This window comes from Anthonomus grandis, chromosome 8, assembly GCF_022605725.1.
Source record: "Anthonomus grandis grandis chromosome 8, icAntGran1.3, whole genome shotgun sequence".
NCBI classification, from domain to species: domain Eukaryota; kingdom Metazoa; phylum Arthropoda; class Insecta; order Coleoptera; family Curculionidae; genus Anthonomus; species Anthonomus grandis.
This window is the reverse complement of record NC_065553.1, coordinates 18002046-18022627: the sequence shown is the minus strand read 5'-3', so window position 1 is coordinate 18022627 and position 20582 is coordinate 18002046. Positions and strand designations below refer to the sequence as shown.

Below are 20582 nucleotides of genomic sequence, written 5' to 3'. Positions count from 1 at the left end.
AAAGCGGGAACATTCGTGTCGTTATTCTTGTCATTCACGTCAAACGACCGAATTTTTCTCCGAACATACACGATCACCGGCGGGAATCGGGTGCTTTTTAGTGGCGTCGCGCTGGCAAACGCCATATGCTGCGTTCTCAAATGATTTTGGGGGCAACCGATTGGATTGAACGCTTGCTTTATTCCTGAACTGACTAGGAATATACTACCAGTGTCCAGAATCTGAACGGAAAAGGGGCCATACCATAAAAAAGAAACCCTCGCCATAGTATAAACCGTAATAGGGGGCACTGTAATTGTTTGAATGGCCTAATTGCTCATACTACGTCTTCCTGGAGTGCTGTGGAACACAAACAAACCATGACCTAACCTAACTTTTCTAATTGACAAGAAATTGCATTTGATGTTTTTAGAGATTTTTCGATAGGATTTTCATTATCGAATTTAGGCGTATTTAATTGTTTTTATCAAGTATTACTATTTGTCTCCCTTACGGTCCAAAAACATGTGTCTGCTGACAACTTTGGGTATATAATTAGATACAGGGCAAAGAGTATTGATTTTAAGCAGTATTGATCTTATGAATAAGGAAAATCAGGGGACATTTTCCAAAAAGACGCTTTATTAGATATTGTAGGATCTTTATACTGCAAAATTATGGCACAAGATGTAAAATATAAGAAGAAACAAGAAGCTAAATTGCAAAACACTTCCAGTAAAAATGAAGATGATGCCTCAAAACCAGTTCCTTTGTGAGTATTAGTACTATTAATATGAGAATTAAAATATATTACCAGAACTTTTTATATTCTATTATTAAATGAAGGTATTACCTATATGGGAAATTTGCAAATGACACATAAATACCATAATATCAAATAAATACAAAATAGAGCTATTGTCGTTTGTAGCTCCTACATATGTTATGACATTTTTATAATGTACTTTTTTTAATTCACAAATTATTGAATCTGGAGCAAGAACTAAAATAAAGCTTAAAATCATATATATGTAAGCAATATGTGAGAGTAAATAACATAATAATGTATGGTGTCTTAGGATGGGGCTTATCTAAAGACTGTTAAGGCCCAACTTACCAAAATTAAAACCACAAATCACTTTATCCAACATATTGCTAGTATCAGAAGATCAAGATCCTCAATTTCTGAGAACACCACAAAACAAGTTCCATTTATGTGCTTATTTAGCACTACAATTTAATTTTTTCCTTTATTTTAAGTGTAAAATAAATTATTTGTTATTGAACTAGCAGTCATTATTTTGTCACAGTAATATGATGGGAAAGCAATTAAGGCCGAAACAGAGACAAAAGCTAAGCTTTGAAAAATCCTAAAAAAATCTAAATGGACAGCTTCATGTCAAGCCCACTTTATTATTTTAAGAATATTAACTTTTCCTGCAACATACATACAACAAGCATTACAGTATGTAAAAAGTAATATTGCTAACATGTCCACTCGCCAATCAATCCAGGATACAACAAACCAAAATCAAATGGTGATTCTCTGATACAGACTAACCTTAACTTAATTTTTAAATATTATGAATTGCCTACCAGATGAAATAAACAGTCTCCCCTATAATAAATTTAAACTCACAATAAAAAAAAATCTTGCTTCCCATAAGTACATATAGGAATTCTTGGAGTTTGACTGTGGTAAAAATACAAGTATCTGCAAACTAATGCTAAGCCCAGTAGAGCTACTTCTAATTGTATTTATTACTATTTTGTACTATCTATGTGTTAGTCTAAGTATTGTAGAATATTTTATCCCTATTTTACTAAGCACAATATTTTGTAATCAATTTATTACATACATTTTATAATTATTAGTGTAAGATGTTATATAACTACCATAATAACAAACTAAATAAGTTTTGTTTTACTATTTGACTATGCTTAAATTTAGGTTGTATTGCAGCCTTTACTGTACAATAATTGTAGTTGTATTTTTTGCAAATAAAGATTCATTCATTCATTCACTCATTCAAAGGGCATTCAGTTTTTTTAGAGAGAGTTTCGAGTTTCACAGCTATGGGCAATTTAATATATGTTACATATTATAAGAATAAATAAACAGCCAAATATAGAGTGCATGCACAATATATAATTATATGCTTTATAATTCATGAAACAAGAAGTATTGAAAAACACACCCAAGTCTAATGACTAAAAGAAAAAAAAAGTACATAATGAAATTATATATTTAAATTTAATTTACATAAAATCAAAATTAAGAAAAACACTTCAAATAGAATATAAGAAGGAGAACATCTAAAGATCATCTAAACAAACATTTATACAAAATCTGTTTCTCTAAAAAGATGCTTCTCTAGATACATAAATATTTAAAAGGGCGACTCAATGCAAAGAATAATTTTTCAAATCTTTTGTCAAAATAAATTACAACTGTTTTCCAAGTATTTGTTAAAAGAATCAAAAGCACCATTTATCAAAGCCAACAAAATATTGTTTCCCACAATTGAATAAATTGAGTGTCACAAAAAAAGGATAATTCTAAAACTAGCTTTCTGCCCTGGCTCAAAATAAGAAAAAAATCCTAAAGTTCTTTCTATCCTTTTTAATCTGTTAAAACAATAATTAACTACTTACAAATTTTAAATAAGACATAAGTATTACCAAGTTGTTTAAAACACCAAATAGAAACTATGATGTAAAAAGTCTAAAAATATTTATGGTTCTAATTCAAATTTTTTCTTCTAATTCCAATTTATCAGGAATCTTACTACAAAGTTTACACAAGAATAAGGGGGTCCTTTCTCTGTTGAAAAATTGAGGCCTGCATAATGGGTAGAAATATTGTGGTGTGGCTTATACTCTAGAAACTGATCCTTATTTTTGAACAGAAACATCAAGCACTCATATATTTATAATCCAAGAAGTGAGAAGCTGAAGATCTCCAAACCTTCTTTGGCATGTGTGTGTTTTCTGAAGATTAAACATGGTCCATATAGCCTTTTTTTGAGCAACAAATACTCGGTTTTCATCATTACTCCGGCCGCAGAAGATTATGCCATATCCGAGTAGTAAATATTTGTGAAATAGACCACCTTGAGGTGCTCTATATTTAAATATTTCAACATTATCTTTAAGGAGTAACAACATGTGTTGACCCCTTTGCAAACAATCAATACATACAACATAATTTACTTTCTTAGGGGTCTATTAAAAAATTATAGATGAGTTCATTGAATTTATTTAGTATTTTGTATTTTATTATTATTATACTTCATTAGTATTTTGTACAATTATCTTATGAATTTAGTCTAAGTTTTTCCACCTGTATATTTGATATTGCCTGACAAGTGTAAACAATTTTTGCATTTTACATGAATAAATGCGCATGAGTAATAACCAAAAGTTCAGTCCAGTCTGTTAGTGAATTCTGATAAATATAAATGACTAAGAATTCTGTACTCTACCAGCCGTACAACTTGCTTATCCAAATTAAAAACTAATCAGGAATCTGTGTGTTTCTTTATTTTTTATGAAAATAGAGAAAATTGGTTTTATCATTGTTCATAACCAGTTTATTCTTTAAAAACCAAACCTGTGCTGCTTTTAATTTATCTGATGAGAAGGAGTTCTGAGAGAGTTGCTACCATTATCGAACGATTTAAGTTGCTAGCAAGTCATTTGGATAAAATATAAAAAGAATGGGTCCCTTGACACTGCCCTGGGCAATGCTGTGGTTAAGAACTCCTTCCTCTGAAAATACTCCCTTCCTTAGAAATAAAGGCCTTCTAGCCTAAAAACAAATCTAGGCCCAAAAACAAATCTAGCAATATCCCAATAGAGATATTTTCATCTTCCCAGCTCTTGAAGATTTTCTCGACAAAATCGTATCTAGCTGTTTCAACAGATTTTTCACTGATGTTGAAATTTACTTACGTGCATACAGCAATCTCCATGTGAGCAGGCCGATAAAGCATTAGTTAAATTGTTATTAACCTTGGTGTTTGCACCACTAAAATAAATAATCATAAATTACTTTAGATCTAGCATCGTATTTTGATACACACTACTGTAGTTCTTAGTTTAATTTAACTTTAATTATTTAGTTTTCTATATTTTCTCTACTTTCATTGGTTTTTACCTTTTTTTTGCTTAGTTCAGTTAGCTTTAAATCAATTTTAATTGCTTATCCTACCTTTCTGGTAATTTAATTTAAATATCCCAGGTACAGTTTTTATTTCTTACATCAATTCTTTAAAAAATATCCTTAACAATCTTATCTAGCAAATACATAAATTTTAGAAGATATGGTCCTTTGCCAAAGTTAAAAGGCCAAAGAATATTCAGCCGAATCGTGGTAGTCATCAGCGTCCTAACTTACGCTTGGTTCTTCTCCCCTACACAAAATAACAAGAAAGAAACCGCTTTAGGTAAGTCCATAGGCAAAAAATAAAAAAAATATTTACAATATTTACTATTTAGCGCTTCAAGGCTATGTCTATCAAAGCAGAGGACAGTCTGTTAAGTGTGATCGGGCATACTTAGAGGACATAAACAAATATCCCGGATGTATCCCAAAGAAATGTGCCAGGATGATTAATGATGAAATTGTTACTCAGTCAGAAGCAGATATACTTTTATGGTTCGCTAAAAGAGGTAAGGTTAAATGGAATAAGACAGTAAATTTTGTTGCATGTTATGTACAGTAGGGGCTACAATTATCGCAGCTTTAAAAAAAGCCAAACAACAGTTTGGATAATGATGAATATTAATACATTAATGCTGGGCTATATTTTAACTGAGCAAACTCAATAGGAATAAAATTGAGGAAAGTCAACTAGAAATTCTTGAAATGTGAAGAAGTGATCTATTTTTCTCTAAAACTCTTTTGCTTGTACTTTATTATAAAAAAAATTGTATTAAGTAATTTGATTTCTTATAGATCCAGAAAGCCTATTAAGGAATGGCATACAAAGTTAAATGACATCCAAATAAAGTCTGGTATGCTATTATTAAAATTTCCTGACTTGGTTAGATTGGTCTTCATCTGAGAATAAATAAATTTCTTGAATTTTAATTACCTCATTATCTATTAGCAATAATCACTTGCTTTTTTCTATCTTTATTCTTTACTTCGCAAGAGCCCATAAAAGAGTTTCTATAATTAGGGCCAATACTTACTAAAGACTTTCCGGCTTTAAAATTGAGGTACTATTAAATTTTTTTATATATTTAGTTTTTAATTGAACGATAAGTATTTTTAGAAGAAGAAACACGAATTTCGAATTTTTCATCTACTGCTTATTTGCTTTTTCTACTTTTGGAGAATAAACTTTAGGAATATCAAACACTAATTTATGTAATTAAAATTAAACAAATGTTGTAGTTTACTGAACAAACTGTTATCGAAATTTGAGAGAAATATTCTACAAACTTACCAATACAATAAATCCGCAATAAAAATAAACGTTTAAAGCACGTATCAAGAGAATTTGGATAGTGGTTAAACTGTTTTGTGATTCAAACAAATTTAGTCCTAGTACAATTTTTTTTCTGACACAACTTTAAAGAAAATATTTACCCTGGCTGCTAAAGCAATGTCATTCGCCAAGCCAAAAGGTGGAGTAACTATTATGGACCTCCACTCGGGAGCCTTAACCTATGAGGATTCTTTCATCAACATCTATAAGACTTCAGAGCAAGGATTTGTTACAACAAGAGACCTCTTCATCTACAGAGATGTCAGGTACAATATTTTATTTTCTTTGGCAAAGAATAACAACTTTACGAATTAAAAAAATTTTTTTAGAAATAAAATCCAAAAATCCATTGCCCTTGCATTTAACCTGGATGTTACCAAGTTATACTTAACACATCCCACCTTCTTTTCGAGGATGACTAATAAAGAACCCCAAAATATTCATGATGAATATTGGCATCCTCATGTGGATAAGGTAAAAAGAAAATCTTATAAACTATTCGATATTTTTACGATTATTTATTTATAGGACACTTACGATTCGTTTCACTATACATCGCTGCTGTACCTCAGCGATCATAATATTGATTTTGTGGGAGGCAGATTTATTTATCAAGACAATTTGCAAAATCCCAAAGAAAATGTTACGGTAGAACCGAGGAAGGGACGGGTGTCGTTTTTCACGTCAGGCGCAGAAAACCCACATTTTGTGGAAAGGGTACGTTATTAATTTTAGATAGACTATTTCCAATTTTAAAGGGTCGATCAGCTTAGGACATGATTTTAGATTTTAATCAAACTCAAATATGCTCTTCCTTTTTCCATTTTAATAGATACGTATTTTTTCTTTCAGGCGAAAAAACATTTTTTCAGATTTTTGTTTTAGAGGTATCTAAATATCGATATTTTACGTTTGAAACAAACAGTTCTTTGTTCAAATGTGCATAACATTGTTAAAAGTAAATGGGCTTTAACAGTTGAACATTCGTAATAACAGAATAGAATGAATGACACTTTGCAACTCTTGTATTGGCAATTTTGCAGTTGAAAACATACTTTTTCACAAAAAACAGAGGGAAAATTTTTTTTTCAAAATCAAATAGTGTATCGGTTGGACTAACAAATTGCAAAATTTTCCTGCACCAGAACGCTGCTTTGTGTAAAAGTTGTGGTTTTTCCGTATACAGGGTGTCCAAGATAAGGATCCTAAGCATGGGGATCTCAGTACCTATTGAAGTTACAGCTTAGGTTAAATTAGAAAAAAGTTGCGTACTTTAAAGCGTCTTCACTTGTCTGGTAAATCTTATGAATGATATCAGGCACTATGAAGAACAGAAACAAGTAACAGCCGTATGTTTGCCGGACTTTAGTAAGGCATTTGACACTCTAAATCATGATATGCTGCTAGCTAAATTAAATTTCTTTGGTTTGTCTAATACTTCTATTGCCTTGCTGAGATCCTACCTGACCAGCAGGTTTCAATGCGTGGAGATTGATTCTCATCCCTTATACTCAAAATCTGAATTTATTCCTGTTACCACTGGGGTACCTCAGGGATCTCTATTAGGACCCTTATTATTCTTATTATACGTTGCTGATATGAAAAATTGTATATCTTATTCAAAACTACAACAATACGCAGATGATTCTCAGATTTATACATCGTTCTCATTAAACTCCTTACGACACTCACAAACACAATTTAAATAATTCGACTTAAATAATTTACATATATATGCTAAGGCTCATAATTTGAAACTAAACCCTTTAAAATCGTGTCTCTTATTTCTAAGATCCAATAGAAATAACATAGAACATATTTCTCAAGACTTTCTGGTTAAAATAGACAATACAGTAGTACCGGTGGTTAATGAAGCAAAGAATTTGGGTATTATTTTTGATAATACTTTGTCTTTTTCAGCCCACATAAACAAAAAAATTGCCACTGCTTATACGCGCTTAAAATATTTAAATAATCTAAAGCGTCACTTACCGAGTGAAACCAAGTATTTTTTGTGCAACTCTTTAATATTATCATTGTTTGATTATGGTGATGTAATCTACAATGATGCAATTACTTCGGCAGTCTCATCTTCTATTCAAAAAGTGCAGAATTCATGTATGCGTTTTTCCTTTAATATTTGCTACAGAAGTCATATTACCCCATATCTTAACAATCATTTTATTCTTTCAATGTCAAATAGACGCAAATACCACATGTACTCTTTCATATACAGAATTTTAAAGTCGGGAAACCCACCATATCTAAGAAAACTTTTCAATGTGTATGAACACAACCATAATACCAGACGGTTTAATATTTTTAGGGTTCCTCAGCATACAACAGCAGCTTTTCAAAAATCATTTAGTTACGTTGCAGTTCATTTGTGGAACAATTTTCCTCATTGTGTTAAAGATTATTCTCTTTATAAGTATAAGAAGTACATAAGAAATATGCTTATGCAGTCACAGTATGATGCGTAATAATTAAATATGTATTGAAATGAATGTCAATAGGACTTTTTTCCAGTCTCTTTTCATTCAGGTTGTGTCATACTCATGTAGCTGTACTGGGTCGAGTCTTCACTTACATTTTCGTTTCGCATTTAACAAGATATACCTGTATCATATTATTTATATTCATATATATTGGATGTGTTTCCTCTCCTGCGCTTCCCTGATTCAGTCGCTGCCTATCCCTGCCCTGTGTAAATAAATATAAATAAATTGTATTTCTTTTTAAATTTTTTTCAAGCTCTCACTATCAAAAAGTATCGAAGAAATATTAGTAGGGTTTTTTTTGTTTCCTTGTTATTTTGTTTCCTTTTTTGTTGCTTTTTCTTGAGGATGTATCATTTAAAAGTGCCTCTTGCAGAGGTACTTTTGAGAAATGGTTTTTATAATCGAGATGCATTCCTATTTGCTAACTTCACTTACATCATAAGTACAACTGTTTTGTAATTTTTGATATTGGCAAATAAACGTTTTGAATTTGGATACTATGTCGCAATTCACTAATTTTTGTACGAACATCACCAGCGTTGTCAAAATTAATATTTAGTTTTTTTTTGTTGTTTTCCTCTTTTGCGGATGATATTCAAGACCCTCGGCATTTAGATGTAAAATATCGATATTTACCTCTAAACGGAAAATGGCGAAGTACGAAAAAGAAATACGTGTCTATTAAAACTGAGCAACAACATATTACGAAATTTAAAATCAAGTCCTGGGCCGTTCGACCGCTCGTTTTGAAATGGAAATAGCAGATGATTTACTTTCCATTTATGTGGATTTCAGGTCACAGAGGGAGAGAGATATGCAATTACAATATCATTTACTTGTGATGAAACTAAAAAAATTGCGGATCCTTTTGACGCAGTTCAGCACGCTCATCCGGTCCATTAAAGATGTAATAAATGTCTGTATATTTGTGAAAATAAGTTTTTTGATGAAAACAAAAACACATTTTAATGTTCAAGTAGTTTATTATAATTTTGATTTTTTAATAAATATAATTGGAATATTTTGCGCGCTTTAAAAATTATGTGGAGAAGCAACACACCAAACATTTTTTAAAGGAAACAAAATAATTGCCAATAAAGATTTTCAAATAAATAGAAAACTGTTAAGCAATAAACTTATCTAAATGTCCATAATAAGTAGTTTTTTTGTCATGTATAGCCTATAAATCTAACAGCTTTATACCTAAGCTATCTGAATATCACGAAAGATTACAATATAATATGTTCTTATTTAATATTTAATATTTTAAACAAATTATTTTTTTTTAAATAACTTAACCTAGTCAGCTACGCTACTATTTACAAAGAAAAAAAACTAAATCAATGTGCTTTGTTACTGTTAACGTAACAAACCAAAAAAAAAATCACATATATTTTTGTTTCAAATATAAACTCAATTAAACGGAATGTATTAATTCACAAACGCCATGGACAAAAATATGCTTTAAGACTATTCTTTGGAACCTAAGGAAATTAGCATTATTATTTTTTTTATGCCGATAAAACATTTTGATGCAAAATGTTCGCTATTCTTTCCACGGTGTTCCCTGTCAGTATACTTCTGTGATCTCCACTGAGGACCTCCACTTTTGGTTTCATTGTGCATACCTAAAAAATTAATAAATAATACATTAGTGTCTTAACACATCTGTTCCAGTTTTGATTTATTAAATTAGTTTTTCCTTTTTGTCCTCAGCTCTTTGGTCTCTAAATCTATTATACTTCGAGTAAATTATTATGTTTAAAATTACTTGAATTAAAAGGCAAAAGGTATCAATAAAGTTTTAAGTCCATAAATACACTAGATACGTGGATTAGTCAATATTTTCAATAATTGAATATTCTAAATAGTAATACCAAATAAAATAGGTAACTATTTATGTGAATTCCTCACAATATATATATTTTTGAAAAATACGACTTGTTGAAAAGGCGTTTTTAAAATCGAGGATTAGTGTTCCAGACAAGGGAAGAATTGGTGATCGTAGGGGAGAGTGTTCCACAATCAGACAAAGCACGTAATTTTGAAATTCCCGCCGTAAGTTTGACGTTTTTCGTTCGGATAGTGCGGTTATACACGCCGAAGTGGTAAACAAAGCTTGAACGCTTCTCTTGGTTTTGTGCATCTTTTAATAAAAAATCGTTTTTCACGGTAAGTTTTTTCTATCGTTGATATTTTATATGCTCTAATTTTTCTTCTGACACTAGTATTACAAAAACAACCTTTACATCAGATTTTGGGCTATTTTGTCGACATTTTATAAGCAAGTTTACTTTTGTAGGTTATGTATGAAGGTCACAGTTAAATTTAATTTTGTATTGTAGGTTGTGTGAACACAACGCTTGTTTGGAGTATTGTTGAAAAAATAATTGTTTTTGTAAAAATTTAATTTATATTTCAGGAAAAATGGCTCGAGGACGTCAGCGTAAAAACGATAAAGGGCAATTTGATGAACAATCCATGAGAGCTGCTGTTAGAGCAGTCACCGAAGAGAAGATATCTTTAAGACAAGCAGCTGAAAGATACAATTTAAAATTTCAAACGGTTAATGAATATGTAAAAAGGCAAAAACAGAATCCCACCAAAGAGATTAAAATGGCTCCAAATTATGCTTGTAGAAAAGTTTTTTCTGAAAATCAAGAAAAAGCCCTAGCCGATTACGTATTAACTTGCTCAAAAATTGTCATTAATATCAGGAAACTGGCTTATGAAATGGCAACTATTAATAATTGTAAAATTCCGGAAAATTGGCAAACAAACAAGGAAGTTGGACGCGAATGGTTCCTTGGATTTATGTCCAGACATGCAGAATTAAGTCTTCGCCAGCCGGAAGGATGTAGCCTCTCCAGAGCGACATCATTCAACAAACACAATGTTGGACTTTTTTTCAAAAATTTGGAAAGTGTTTCAGAACCATGGAAATTTTTATAGCGGTACAAGAATTTATAATATAGATGAAACTGCCTCCACAACTGTCCAAAAACCGAAAAATATTGTTGCTCAGAGAGGGATCAAGCAGGTCTCTTCCTGCACGAGCGCAGAACGAGGTTTACTGGTCACCACTTGTTGTATTATATCAGCATCCGGGAATACAATACCACTAGTCATGATTTTTCCACGAAAAAAGTTTAATCATCGAATGACTTATAGAGCACCGCATGGTACTTTGGGATTGGTTTCCGATTCTGGATGGATGACTGCTGAATTGTTTCCAAGCGTTGTAAGGCACTTCATTAAACATACGTCCAGCACAAAAGAAAATCCTTCTATCCTAATTTTTGACAATCACGAGAGTCATCTAACGATAGAAGGAATAAATCTAGCCGAGGAAAATGGAGTGATTATTTTGACCTTATCGCCACATACTTCCAACAAGCTTCAACCATTAGACGTCTCGGTGTTTTTTTCGTTTAAATCATTCTACAATACTGTCTTACAAACATGGCTTTTAGAGCACCCTGGGATACCTGTTTCTATTTTTGATATCGCTGGCTGTGTTGCTTATGCATTTGAAAAATCGATAACTCCCGCTAATATCAAATGCGGATTTTGAAAAACTGGGATTTGTCCCTTCGATAAATTGATATTTACAGATGACGACTTTGGAATTAGCAGCGTAACTGATAGAAATGTGGATCAAAACAATGAAGAAGCTCAACGACTTATGGATCCAAATCAACCATCAACATCAAAATGCATTGAAGAAAATATAATCTCAGACTCCTTAGTTTCAGTATCAGTTAGTTTAAACACAACACCTATACAAAATCACAAAGAAACTTTCGTAAGTCCACAACAATTTAAAGGATACTCAAAATCTGAAGAACGAACAAATCAGAGAAAGAAGAGAGAAAAAGCTAAAAGTATTATCGCCGCGGACACTCCAGAAAAGATCGCCCTAGAAGCTAAACAAATGGAGCGAGAAAGAAAAAAAGTGTTAAGAAGAATAAGGCGTGAAAAGAAAAGTAATCGATGAAGACTCAACAGATGAAGAAAATGAAGACGCGGCGACGCTTGTAACCGAAAGTTCCGATGATGATATTGATTTTGTAGGAGAAATCGATCCACCACCACTTCTAGATAAGCTTAATAAGGAGCCAGAAGTTGGCGATTTTATTTTGATAGAATTTATGGACAAAAAGAAAAAAATTATTACATAGCTGAAGTGTTCTGTAAAAAGGATAAGGAATGCGAGGTCAAATTTTTGAGAAAGTCCGTTAAGTATAATAACAGCTTCATTTACCCCGAAATAGAAGACGTCTCATTGGTATGTTTGGAAAACATTAAGATGGTGTTACCAAAACCAGCACATGTGGGAACAACAAAGCGGCAACAATCTTATTTGAAGTAAATTTTTCAGCTTTAGAAGTTCGTTAAAACATTATTACCTTTTGTCTTATTGTGGAACACGCAGTGTCTGGATGTGGAACATGTGTGTTCCACTAACAGACAACTGTCCTTCCATTGTTAAACAAACTTTTTTTAAATTAGTTTTTGGTTTATGATGTTTGTTCGACCATAAAAACTTATGTTTAGCCTTAATTTATTTTAGTGATAATCATATTTTGGTTGGTTCAATAAACAAGGTCGGTACTTGTCTGATCGTGGAACACTCTCCCCTATATAAGAACAATGGCTACAAATTTAGGAAAATTATATTGACAATTTAGTTAAAAGAATGCCAAACAGATGTGGAGCTGTCACATTTTATTAAATTTTTCTATTAACTTTTCTTTAAATTTTGTTATTTCGATATTTTATTTTAGTAAATTTCATACACTATTAATCCTGTGATATTTATTGATATCCTGTGGTTTTTGATAAATTAATGACAACCTCCAATATCAATTTCCAAAATGATATGATTAATGCATTTAATCGACTTTTCATACCTTTATCTCCTGGACTATTTAGATGTGTATACATTTTATTTAATAAGAACTGGCCCAAATATCAGCATTTAACGTAATAGAGTCGTTTTGAGCAAATGAAATGTTATAATAAAAATATCCATGAACGCAAGCGAGCTGGTAACAATTGTGAAAAACTTCAAAAACCATTGTTGGAAACAACGAAACGAAAAATTAAATAAACTGATAGAGTTTGTAAAGTACTAGTCTTATAATTCCAATACCAAAAGTGATCAGACCTAAGAAACTTTCTGGATTTAAGACTGTAAACTTAATGGGGCATATAGACTAAATATTTGAGACTATTGTGTGTCAGCAGTTGTTTTAATCATTTTAAATATTTCTCTCTACTTTGAGGAACGTGTTGAAAGCGATAGAAGCTTTAAGTCTTTACGTAGACTTGCAAAGAGCATCTGAAACAATTGCATATTTATGGTGATTATGGAGCTTGGATTAAAAAATTCTTGTTAATCGACTTTGTAGTGTTAGTGTATTCCACAATGTAGTATTTTATTATTATTTATAATATATGTTAATGATTTTTGAATGTCTGATAAAAATTATTGTGAGTTGCTTGAAAAGTTACTTAATAAGTTACCACTGTCGAATAAATTCTAAATGAATTAAAAGCACAAGAAAACAAATGTTCAAAATTCCACTATTTACAATTTTTCTGTAATGGCTTTCATAAATATTTTATTTATTGTGTGATACTGTAGATCAAGTGGGTTTGTTTTGTTGTAATTTTAATGGTTAGACAATGACTTTGTGACAATAGGTGATTTTTTCCAATTTAAAATTGAATGCTGCGAAAACAAATTATATGGGTAATAAATAAAATCTCAATCGAATTGTTGATAGTTTTTTTAGTGAAATTTAGAAAACAATAGTATAATTGAATTTGCCTTAGAAATGAAATATTTAGGTGGAATGTTGGATACATATCTGGGTTACTCGAAACATACTGATTAATTAATGTATTTCTAATAAGCAACCATACAGACGATAGATACTGTCATTCTCTGCTTCCTTCCTTCAAAAAAGCTACAGAAATGAAAGAACTCAATACGTTATTGTAAATGATATTCGACAACCACAGGGATCGCACCTAGGGCCTTTAGTGTTTAATATTTATTCTTTACATGCAGATCTAAAACTCTGTTACTGATTTTACTCTTTTAACAAAAATTCTATGACTTATTCCTTAAATTCTCTAGTTGTTAACCCAGAAAAATGCAACTGTAATTTATTTTTTTAAAAACTTACAATTAACTGAAACGCGATCTTTATTTGTATCATTTTAGGCTAATATTTGCTTGATTGTGTAAAGACCGTAAGGCTTGTGCGACCAGTGCATGAATATGCTTCAACAATCTGGAACCCAATATACTAAGGAGCGCAAATTTATAAATAAGTTAAATTATAGATTTTATAGGTAACAGCACTTTATAACGTATAATAATAAAGTTGTACATAATTCAACTGAATTTAGATGGCAAAGGAAGAAATCCTACATTATTCACAATAAATCTGTGTACTGTTGGAACCATATAATATTCTACCTTGTCATGGAATTTTCCAATAATATATTAATTTCTAATAAAAATTGTTTGTTGTAACTAGAATTCATATAAAAAGAATATGATGTATTTATTTCTAACTAACCTTTGATAATCCATAGTCTTCATCCAAGTCCACAAAGTTATCTTTAGCCTTAACTAGTGAAACTGGTCCATTGAACTTATTTTGTGGTTTATATTGGTCGGCCGCCTTCAGTTTTAGGTAAAAGCTAAGCGCCGCCGCGCTTACTTGGTCAGCAGGGAACGGTAACGATTTGCCGAGGATCTCTACTGTTTTGGCCACCCTTTCGTTTAAGGATTTTAAATTTAATAAATCTTGAACAACCTAAAAATAAATGTTAATTATAATTAAATGTTAATTATAGTTATATGTATCAGCAGCAAGAAACTTATTTTGAGTAAAATTGTGGACCAAAAAATTGAGGTAAATGGAATTTTCAAATTTTGTTATTGTTAATACAGGGTGTTTCAGAACTATGGGATCAAACTTCTGGGGGTTGTTCAGTGCAACAGAAGAATCCATTTGAGTATAGGAACCCATGTCCGGAAATGTGTTACTACGCCACTACGGCCCAAAGGACGCGTTTAAATTTAGAAAAAATATTAATTACCTAAATAGGATCTGCTGCATTTATTTTTACCTCTTGTACATGATACCATAATAACAATTGTTTAAAATCAACGCTTATCAATGTCAATTCTCAATATCATGTTTAAAAATTTATTAGCTTACAATTTTTAAACATTTATTGCTAATGAAAAACTTTATCAATCAAGAATTGGCGGATATGCATTTGGTATACGGAGCAACAAATTGCAATGCACGAGCAGCATCGCGGTTGTATCATGAACGTTATTCCGAACGACAGCATCCTGGATACAAATAGTTTATTGCGGTTCATCGGCGGCTCGCTAAGACAGGCATGTTTAAGACCAAAATGCATGATACTGGTGTTGCTCGAACCGTAAGAACGGTCGAATTTGAAGAAGAGGTGCTTCAGCGAGTTGCCGATGAACCATCAAATAGCACACGTGACGTTGCTAAGAATATGAATACGAGTAACGCTTCTGTTTGGCGGGTACTACACGAGCAATAACTCCATCCTTACCACTTTCAGAAAGTTCAAGGTATGACTGCAGCCGATTATCATCCTAGAGTTCAATTTTGTCGATGGCTTCTGGATCACATCATTGCACAACCAAATTTTTTACGATATGTTTTGTGGACCGATGAAGCCTTTTTCACAAGAGACGGTATTTTTAATAGTAGGAATAGCCATGTTTGGGACGAAGAAAATCCTTATGCAATTTTTCCAAGAAAACGTCAGAATCGTTGGTCTGTTAACGTATGGGCAGGCATTGTTGATGATTATTTAATTGGGCCATACCTTCTACCGGAACGGTTAAAAGGACCTATTTATCTACGTTTCTTGGAGGAAGTTCTCCCAGAACTCCTTGCAAATGTTCCACTAAACGTTAGACAGCAAATGTGGTTTCAGCATGATGGAGCGCCGGCTCACTTTGCTCTACAAGTACGCGAGTATTTGGCTCCGCGGTTTGGGCACCGTTGGATTGCCAGAGGTGGAGCAGTTTCTTGGCCTCCTAGGCCACCCGATTTAATGTCGCTCGATTTTTTCTTGTGGGGACATGTAAAGTCTTTAGTCTACGAAACTCCAGTAGAATCAGAGCTGGACTTAATTGGATGAATAACACCAGCATTTGAAATCATTTAAAACGAGAATCAAATTTTTAGTGTAGTCCGCCGAAATCATGTGTGGCATTTAAATCGGTGTATTGAGGTTGGAGGAAGACATTTTGAACAATTGTTGTGATGGTATCATATACAAAAGGTAAAAATAAATGCATCAGATCCTATTTAGGTAATTAATATTTTTTCTAAATTTAAACGCGTCTTAGGGCCGTAGTGGCGTAGTAACACATTTCCGGACATGGGTTCCTATACTCAAATGGATTGCACTTTACTGTTGCACTGAACAACCCCTAGAAATTTGATCCCATAGTTCTGAAACACACTGTATAATAAACCATCAAGTAATAGCAAAATAATAGAGACCATACAAAAGTGAAATATAAGGTTTTCACTGCTTCACTTTGCTGCTGGATATCTTTAGTATTTCTAAAAACCAGATTTTTAAGGCATTACTGCATACTTAATTTAAGTTATCGACAAAAAAAAGTTTAGGGTCAAATACAACACCTCGAGATCATGTTGACATCACCTATTTTATATTGAAAGGTAATTGGGTTCTTCATTTGAAAAGAAAACATGGAAACACTTTCTCTTATGCGATATTATAAGATCAATTTATTCTAGTAATTTTTTGATTAATGAATATAATGTTTTGGAAATTTTCATTGCCCATGGCAAAAAAATGGAAATGGCCTGAAATGTCTGATTTCTTACAGATTTTTTTTATCTTAATCCATAATACTAGGCATCTGATTACGAATAAATCTGAATATTTTAAAAACCTACTACAATTTCTATGACTAATAGTTGAATTCAAATGAATTTGTGGGCATTTACATGAATAATAATGCCTGCAAATTCATTACAATTCTAAGCCATAAATAATGAACCCGACAAGTAAATAGTAATGCCTCATTACGACTATTTATTCGAAATAATAAATAATAATATGAAGTTATTTAAACACTGGAAAATAAAACGTGCATTATTAATGTATGTACATGTTCCGACAATTTTTTTTGTGTTTGTCAGTTATTCATGTTTAATTTAATTTCTATTTAAACACGATTGATAAGAAACTTAAGAAAAAAAAATATATCATATCAGTAATATGCATTTTATCATACCTTTTGTTGATCGATATCCTTAAATTGCGTAATAAAGAAGGACATCGCCTCGCTCTGTTCAGCCGCTTCGCTTTTATGGATCTTAGATCGGGCTTTTCCGGTGTGGGTGGCCACGTAACCCGGAGATCCGTCAATGAAGAAGAGATTCACTTTTTCACCTTGCTTTTCGAGTAAAACTCCCATTTCAAATGCCACTACTGCGCCAAAGGAATATCCAACCTGAAAAGAAACCATGAATTGAAGAAAGTCAAAAGCAAATTCATTTACGGAAAGAGAGTGTTCAAGTATTACGTAACGCACTTTTTAGGGAATTCTTTAGGTAAAATTGAATTTTTGCCCTCCAAAATTATTTTTATTAATATTCTTTGTAGTGTTCTGTAAAGTGATTTTCGTTTATTATTACCTTATGTAATGGAAGTTCGATACTCATATGATTTTTTTCTTGATTCGATATATAACTTCAATAACATGTTTCGGAATAGACTATGTCAAATAACAGGAAATACATACAACACTCGGAAAATCCCACACAGGGGAGTATTCCAGTCGTTGAACATACATACTGTAATGTGGGGCTACTTGCCCACCCCAGGGTAACTTGCACACCACGTGTATTTTTGCTTACTTTTTTTTTTAGGTTATGTTATTTTGTGTTTTATCGCCGGCTTTCTGTTGTTACAGGTAAATAAAGTATAAAAATGGTTCATACGTATAAAAAAACTCCGGGAGTAAGAAATTACCGGAATTACTCAGAGAACGCCTTGCGCCAAGCGGTAGATGCAGTAAATGCGGGTATGTCGAGGAAATTAGCAGCCGAAACTTTCAAAGTAGAACAGACTACGTTATGTCGAAGACTTCTTGGTGCACACTCGAAATCAGTTGGTCGTCCAAAGGTTTTAAGTGATCAAGAAGAGGCTCTCATTTCAAAGACATTGGGTGTTGTAGCAAATTGGGGATTTCCTCTCACAAAAGTTGATATTCGTGACGTAATAAAAAAATTCTTGGACAAACAAGGAAAAAATTTTCGAATATTTAAAAATAACTTCTTAAATAAAAAAAATATTGACTTAGTAATTAGAGCAGTGAAAAGCTCAAATTTGTACAACTATGATGAAACCAACGTTACAGATGATCCTGGGTCCAGGAAGGTGGTAGTGCCAAGGAACACGAAGAAAGTGGAAAGAGTTCAGGAGCATTCCCGGGCTACGATCAGTTTAATGGTTTGTGGAAATGCCAATGGAGACCTTTTACCACCCAATGGTTAAAAAAAAAGCTTTAAGCTTTGAATCTTTATGACAACTGGACGCAAGGTGAACCACGAGGAACAAAATATGCGAGCAGTGCGGATGGTTCGACAAAAACTTATTCGAAATGTGGTTCTTCCAGCTTTTCCTGCCTCACGTCGAATCCACCAGAGAAAATAACGACCAAATGATTCTCGTTGGTGACAACCTGGCAAGCCACTTTTCACCACAGGTGATAGAGGCATGTGGGACAAATAACATCTACATAACTCCCTTCCCAGCCAATGCCACGCATTTAATGCAGCCCCTTGATGTAGCCGTATTTGCGCCTATGAAAAGAAAATGAAGAGAGATTCTTGATCAGTAAAGAAAGGAGTCGCGGTTCTAAGGCTGTATCCCGAAAGAACAATTTCCGAACCTACTGGACAGATTGTGAAAAGGAGTAAGTCAAAATGTAGCAGAGAATCTCAAATCAGGATTTAGAGCAACTGGTTTGCATCCTGCAAATCCCGACGAAGTTTTGAAGCGCATTCCTGGTGGACTAGAAGATGCAGACATCGAAAGAGTCTTAGACAAAAGCTTGGTTGATTTGTTGAAAGAGCACCGTAGAACAGGCGTTGAGAAAAAACGCAAAAGGGGAAAAAAGTCGAAACTGGAAGTGATGCGTCTCGCACTGTTTCAGACCCCAATATTTCTGAAAATCCTCTAACCGTTCCTGAGGAATTTCGAACTACAGCCGAAGAACCAAGACCCTCTTCATCTAGCGTTTTGCCATACACTCAGCAACTCCCTACCAGGAAAAGCTAATCGTTTTTAATGAATTTACTTATTTCGACCACTAGTCTAGTTTGTGAATTTTTTGAATTGACGCTTTATCATTATTATTGCTGTTATAAGTATTATCATCATCATTATTCAGCTTCAATTTAGGTATAAAAATACGCTTATGTAATCCTTAAATGCATTTTGCATTAATTTTGTTTATTGATGAAATTTGCGTAAACATTTTACAGTTGTTACTAAGAAAATAAACTCACAACTGCGTATGAAAATTACACAGTGCTCAATGAATATCGATTCTGCTTTGTTCAAAATTTTATTATTATTTTTTTAATAACATTTTTTTATGAATACTTTCCAGACATTTGAAGCCCTTTTAATTTTTCCACAAAATCGGCGTCAGGTTCAGGGCTTTCAAATATTTTTCAATGTTAATCCATGCATTTCTAATAGTTTTTAGTTTTTTAAGGATCAAAAAAAGAATATTTTCCAGGATTTTGAAGTAATTTAAGTCTTCCAGACACTGCAAATAATGTTTTTTTTTATTCCAGAAAATTGACCATAATTTTTCATATTTTCTAAGGATATAACATAATTTTTCATGTTTTCTTAACAATGTTTTTTTCAAATAGATTTAATTTGTGATATATCTTTTTTTTTTAATTCATTCAATTCATTTTTTCCTGTTTTTTATGCTTTTAATTTTTTATGTTGTATACAAACTTGACGTAAGCTTTCCCAAGGATAAAAAAGTGTATTTACCAGGAATTTGGAATAAATTTTTATATATTCAAAGTATTGCAAATAATGTTGCTTTTTATTCCAGACAATGGACCACATTTTTATGTTTTCTAAGCGCATTATTTTTATTTTTAAGGAGATTTAAGTTTTGTATGACACAAAAGTTGTTTTTACATATGAATCAACTGATACTTATCGTTTCTCCGGGAAAAAGCACAAACGTAAGATTTAGCCTGACACCCCTAGGTAATACTTGAATGCTCCCAAAAATGCCAAAAAGTGGTTGTAAAATACTGAGTGGGGTTGTAAGAAAAATGAATTATTTTAAACAGAAAAATCCATAAAAATTACAGTGTTCTACTGCTGACTTGATTATTGATCCACATTGACTTATTGTGTGTTTTTTAGATAAGTGTCTTTAAATTTTGTTATTCACAGTCGATTTTATAAATAAATGAAAACTCTTTAAAACATTTACTTTTAAGAGAAT

The 20582-nt window shown here is 32.2% G+C and overlaps 2 protein-coding genes across 2 annotated transcripts in view; one reads left to right on the top strand and one right to left on the bottom strand.

The window, feature by feature from the left end:
- The first annotated feature begins 243 nt into the window (after positions 1-243).
- Positions 244-8916, top strand: LOC126740025 (2-oxoglutarate and iron-dependent oxygenase domain-containing protein 3-like). Its single transcript, XM_050445905.1, has 7 exons — positions 244-751; positions 4300-4427; positions 4480-4653; positions 5593-5743; positions 5807-5951; positions 6006-6194; positions 8774-8916. The coding sequence occupies exons 1-7, from the start codon at positions 657-659 to the stop codon at positions 8879-8881; spliced, it is 990 nt and encodes a 329-aa protein (XP_050301862.1). The 5' UTR covers positions 244-656; the 3' UTR covers positions 8882-8916.
- Positions 8917-9268: 352 nt separating this feature from the next.
- LOC126740024 (fatty acid synthase) overlaps positions 9269-20582 on the bottom strand; it is a 37699-nt gene continuing 26385 nt past the window's right edge. The window contains exons 9-11 of the mRNA XM_050445904.1: positions 17328-17546; positions 14575-14814; positions 9269-9606 (exon numbers count right to left, since the gene is read on the bottom strand). Of these exons, the coding sequence (XP_050301861.1) occupies positions 9490-9606; positions 14575-14814; positions 17328-17546 (576 nt within the window). The 3' untranslated portion in view covers positions 9269-9489. The remainder of the gene's footprint in view (positions 9607-14574; positions 14815-17327; positions 17547-20582) is intronic.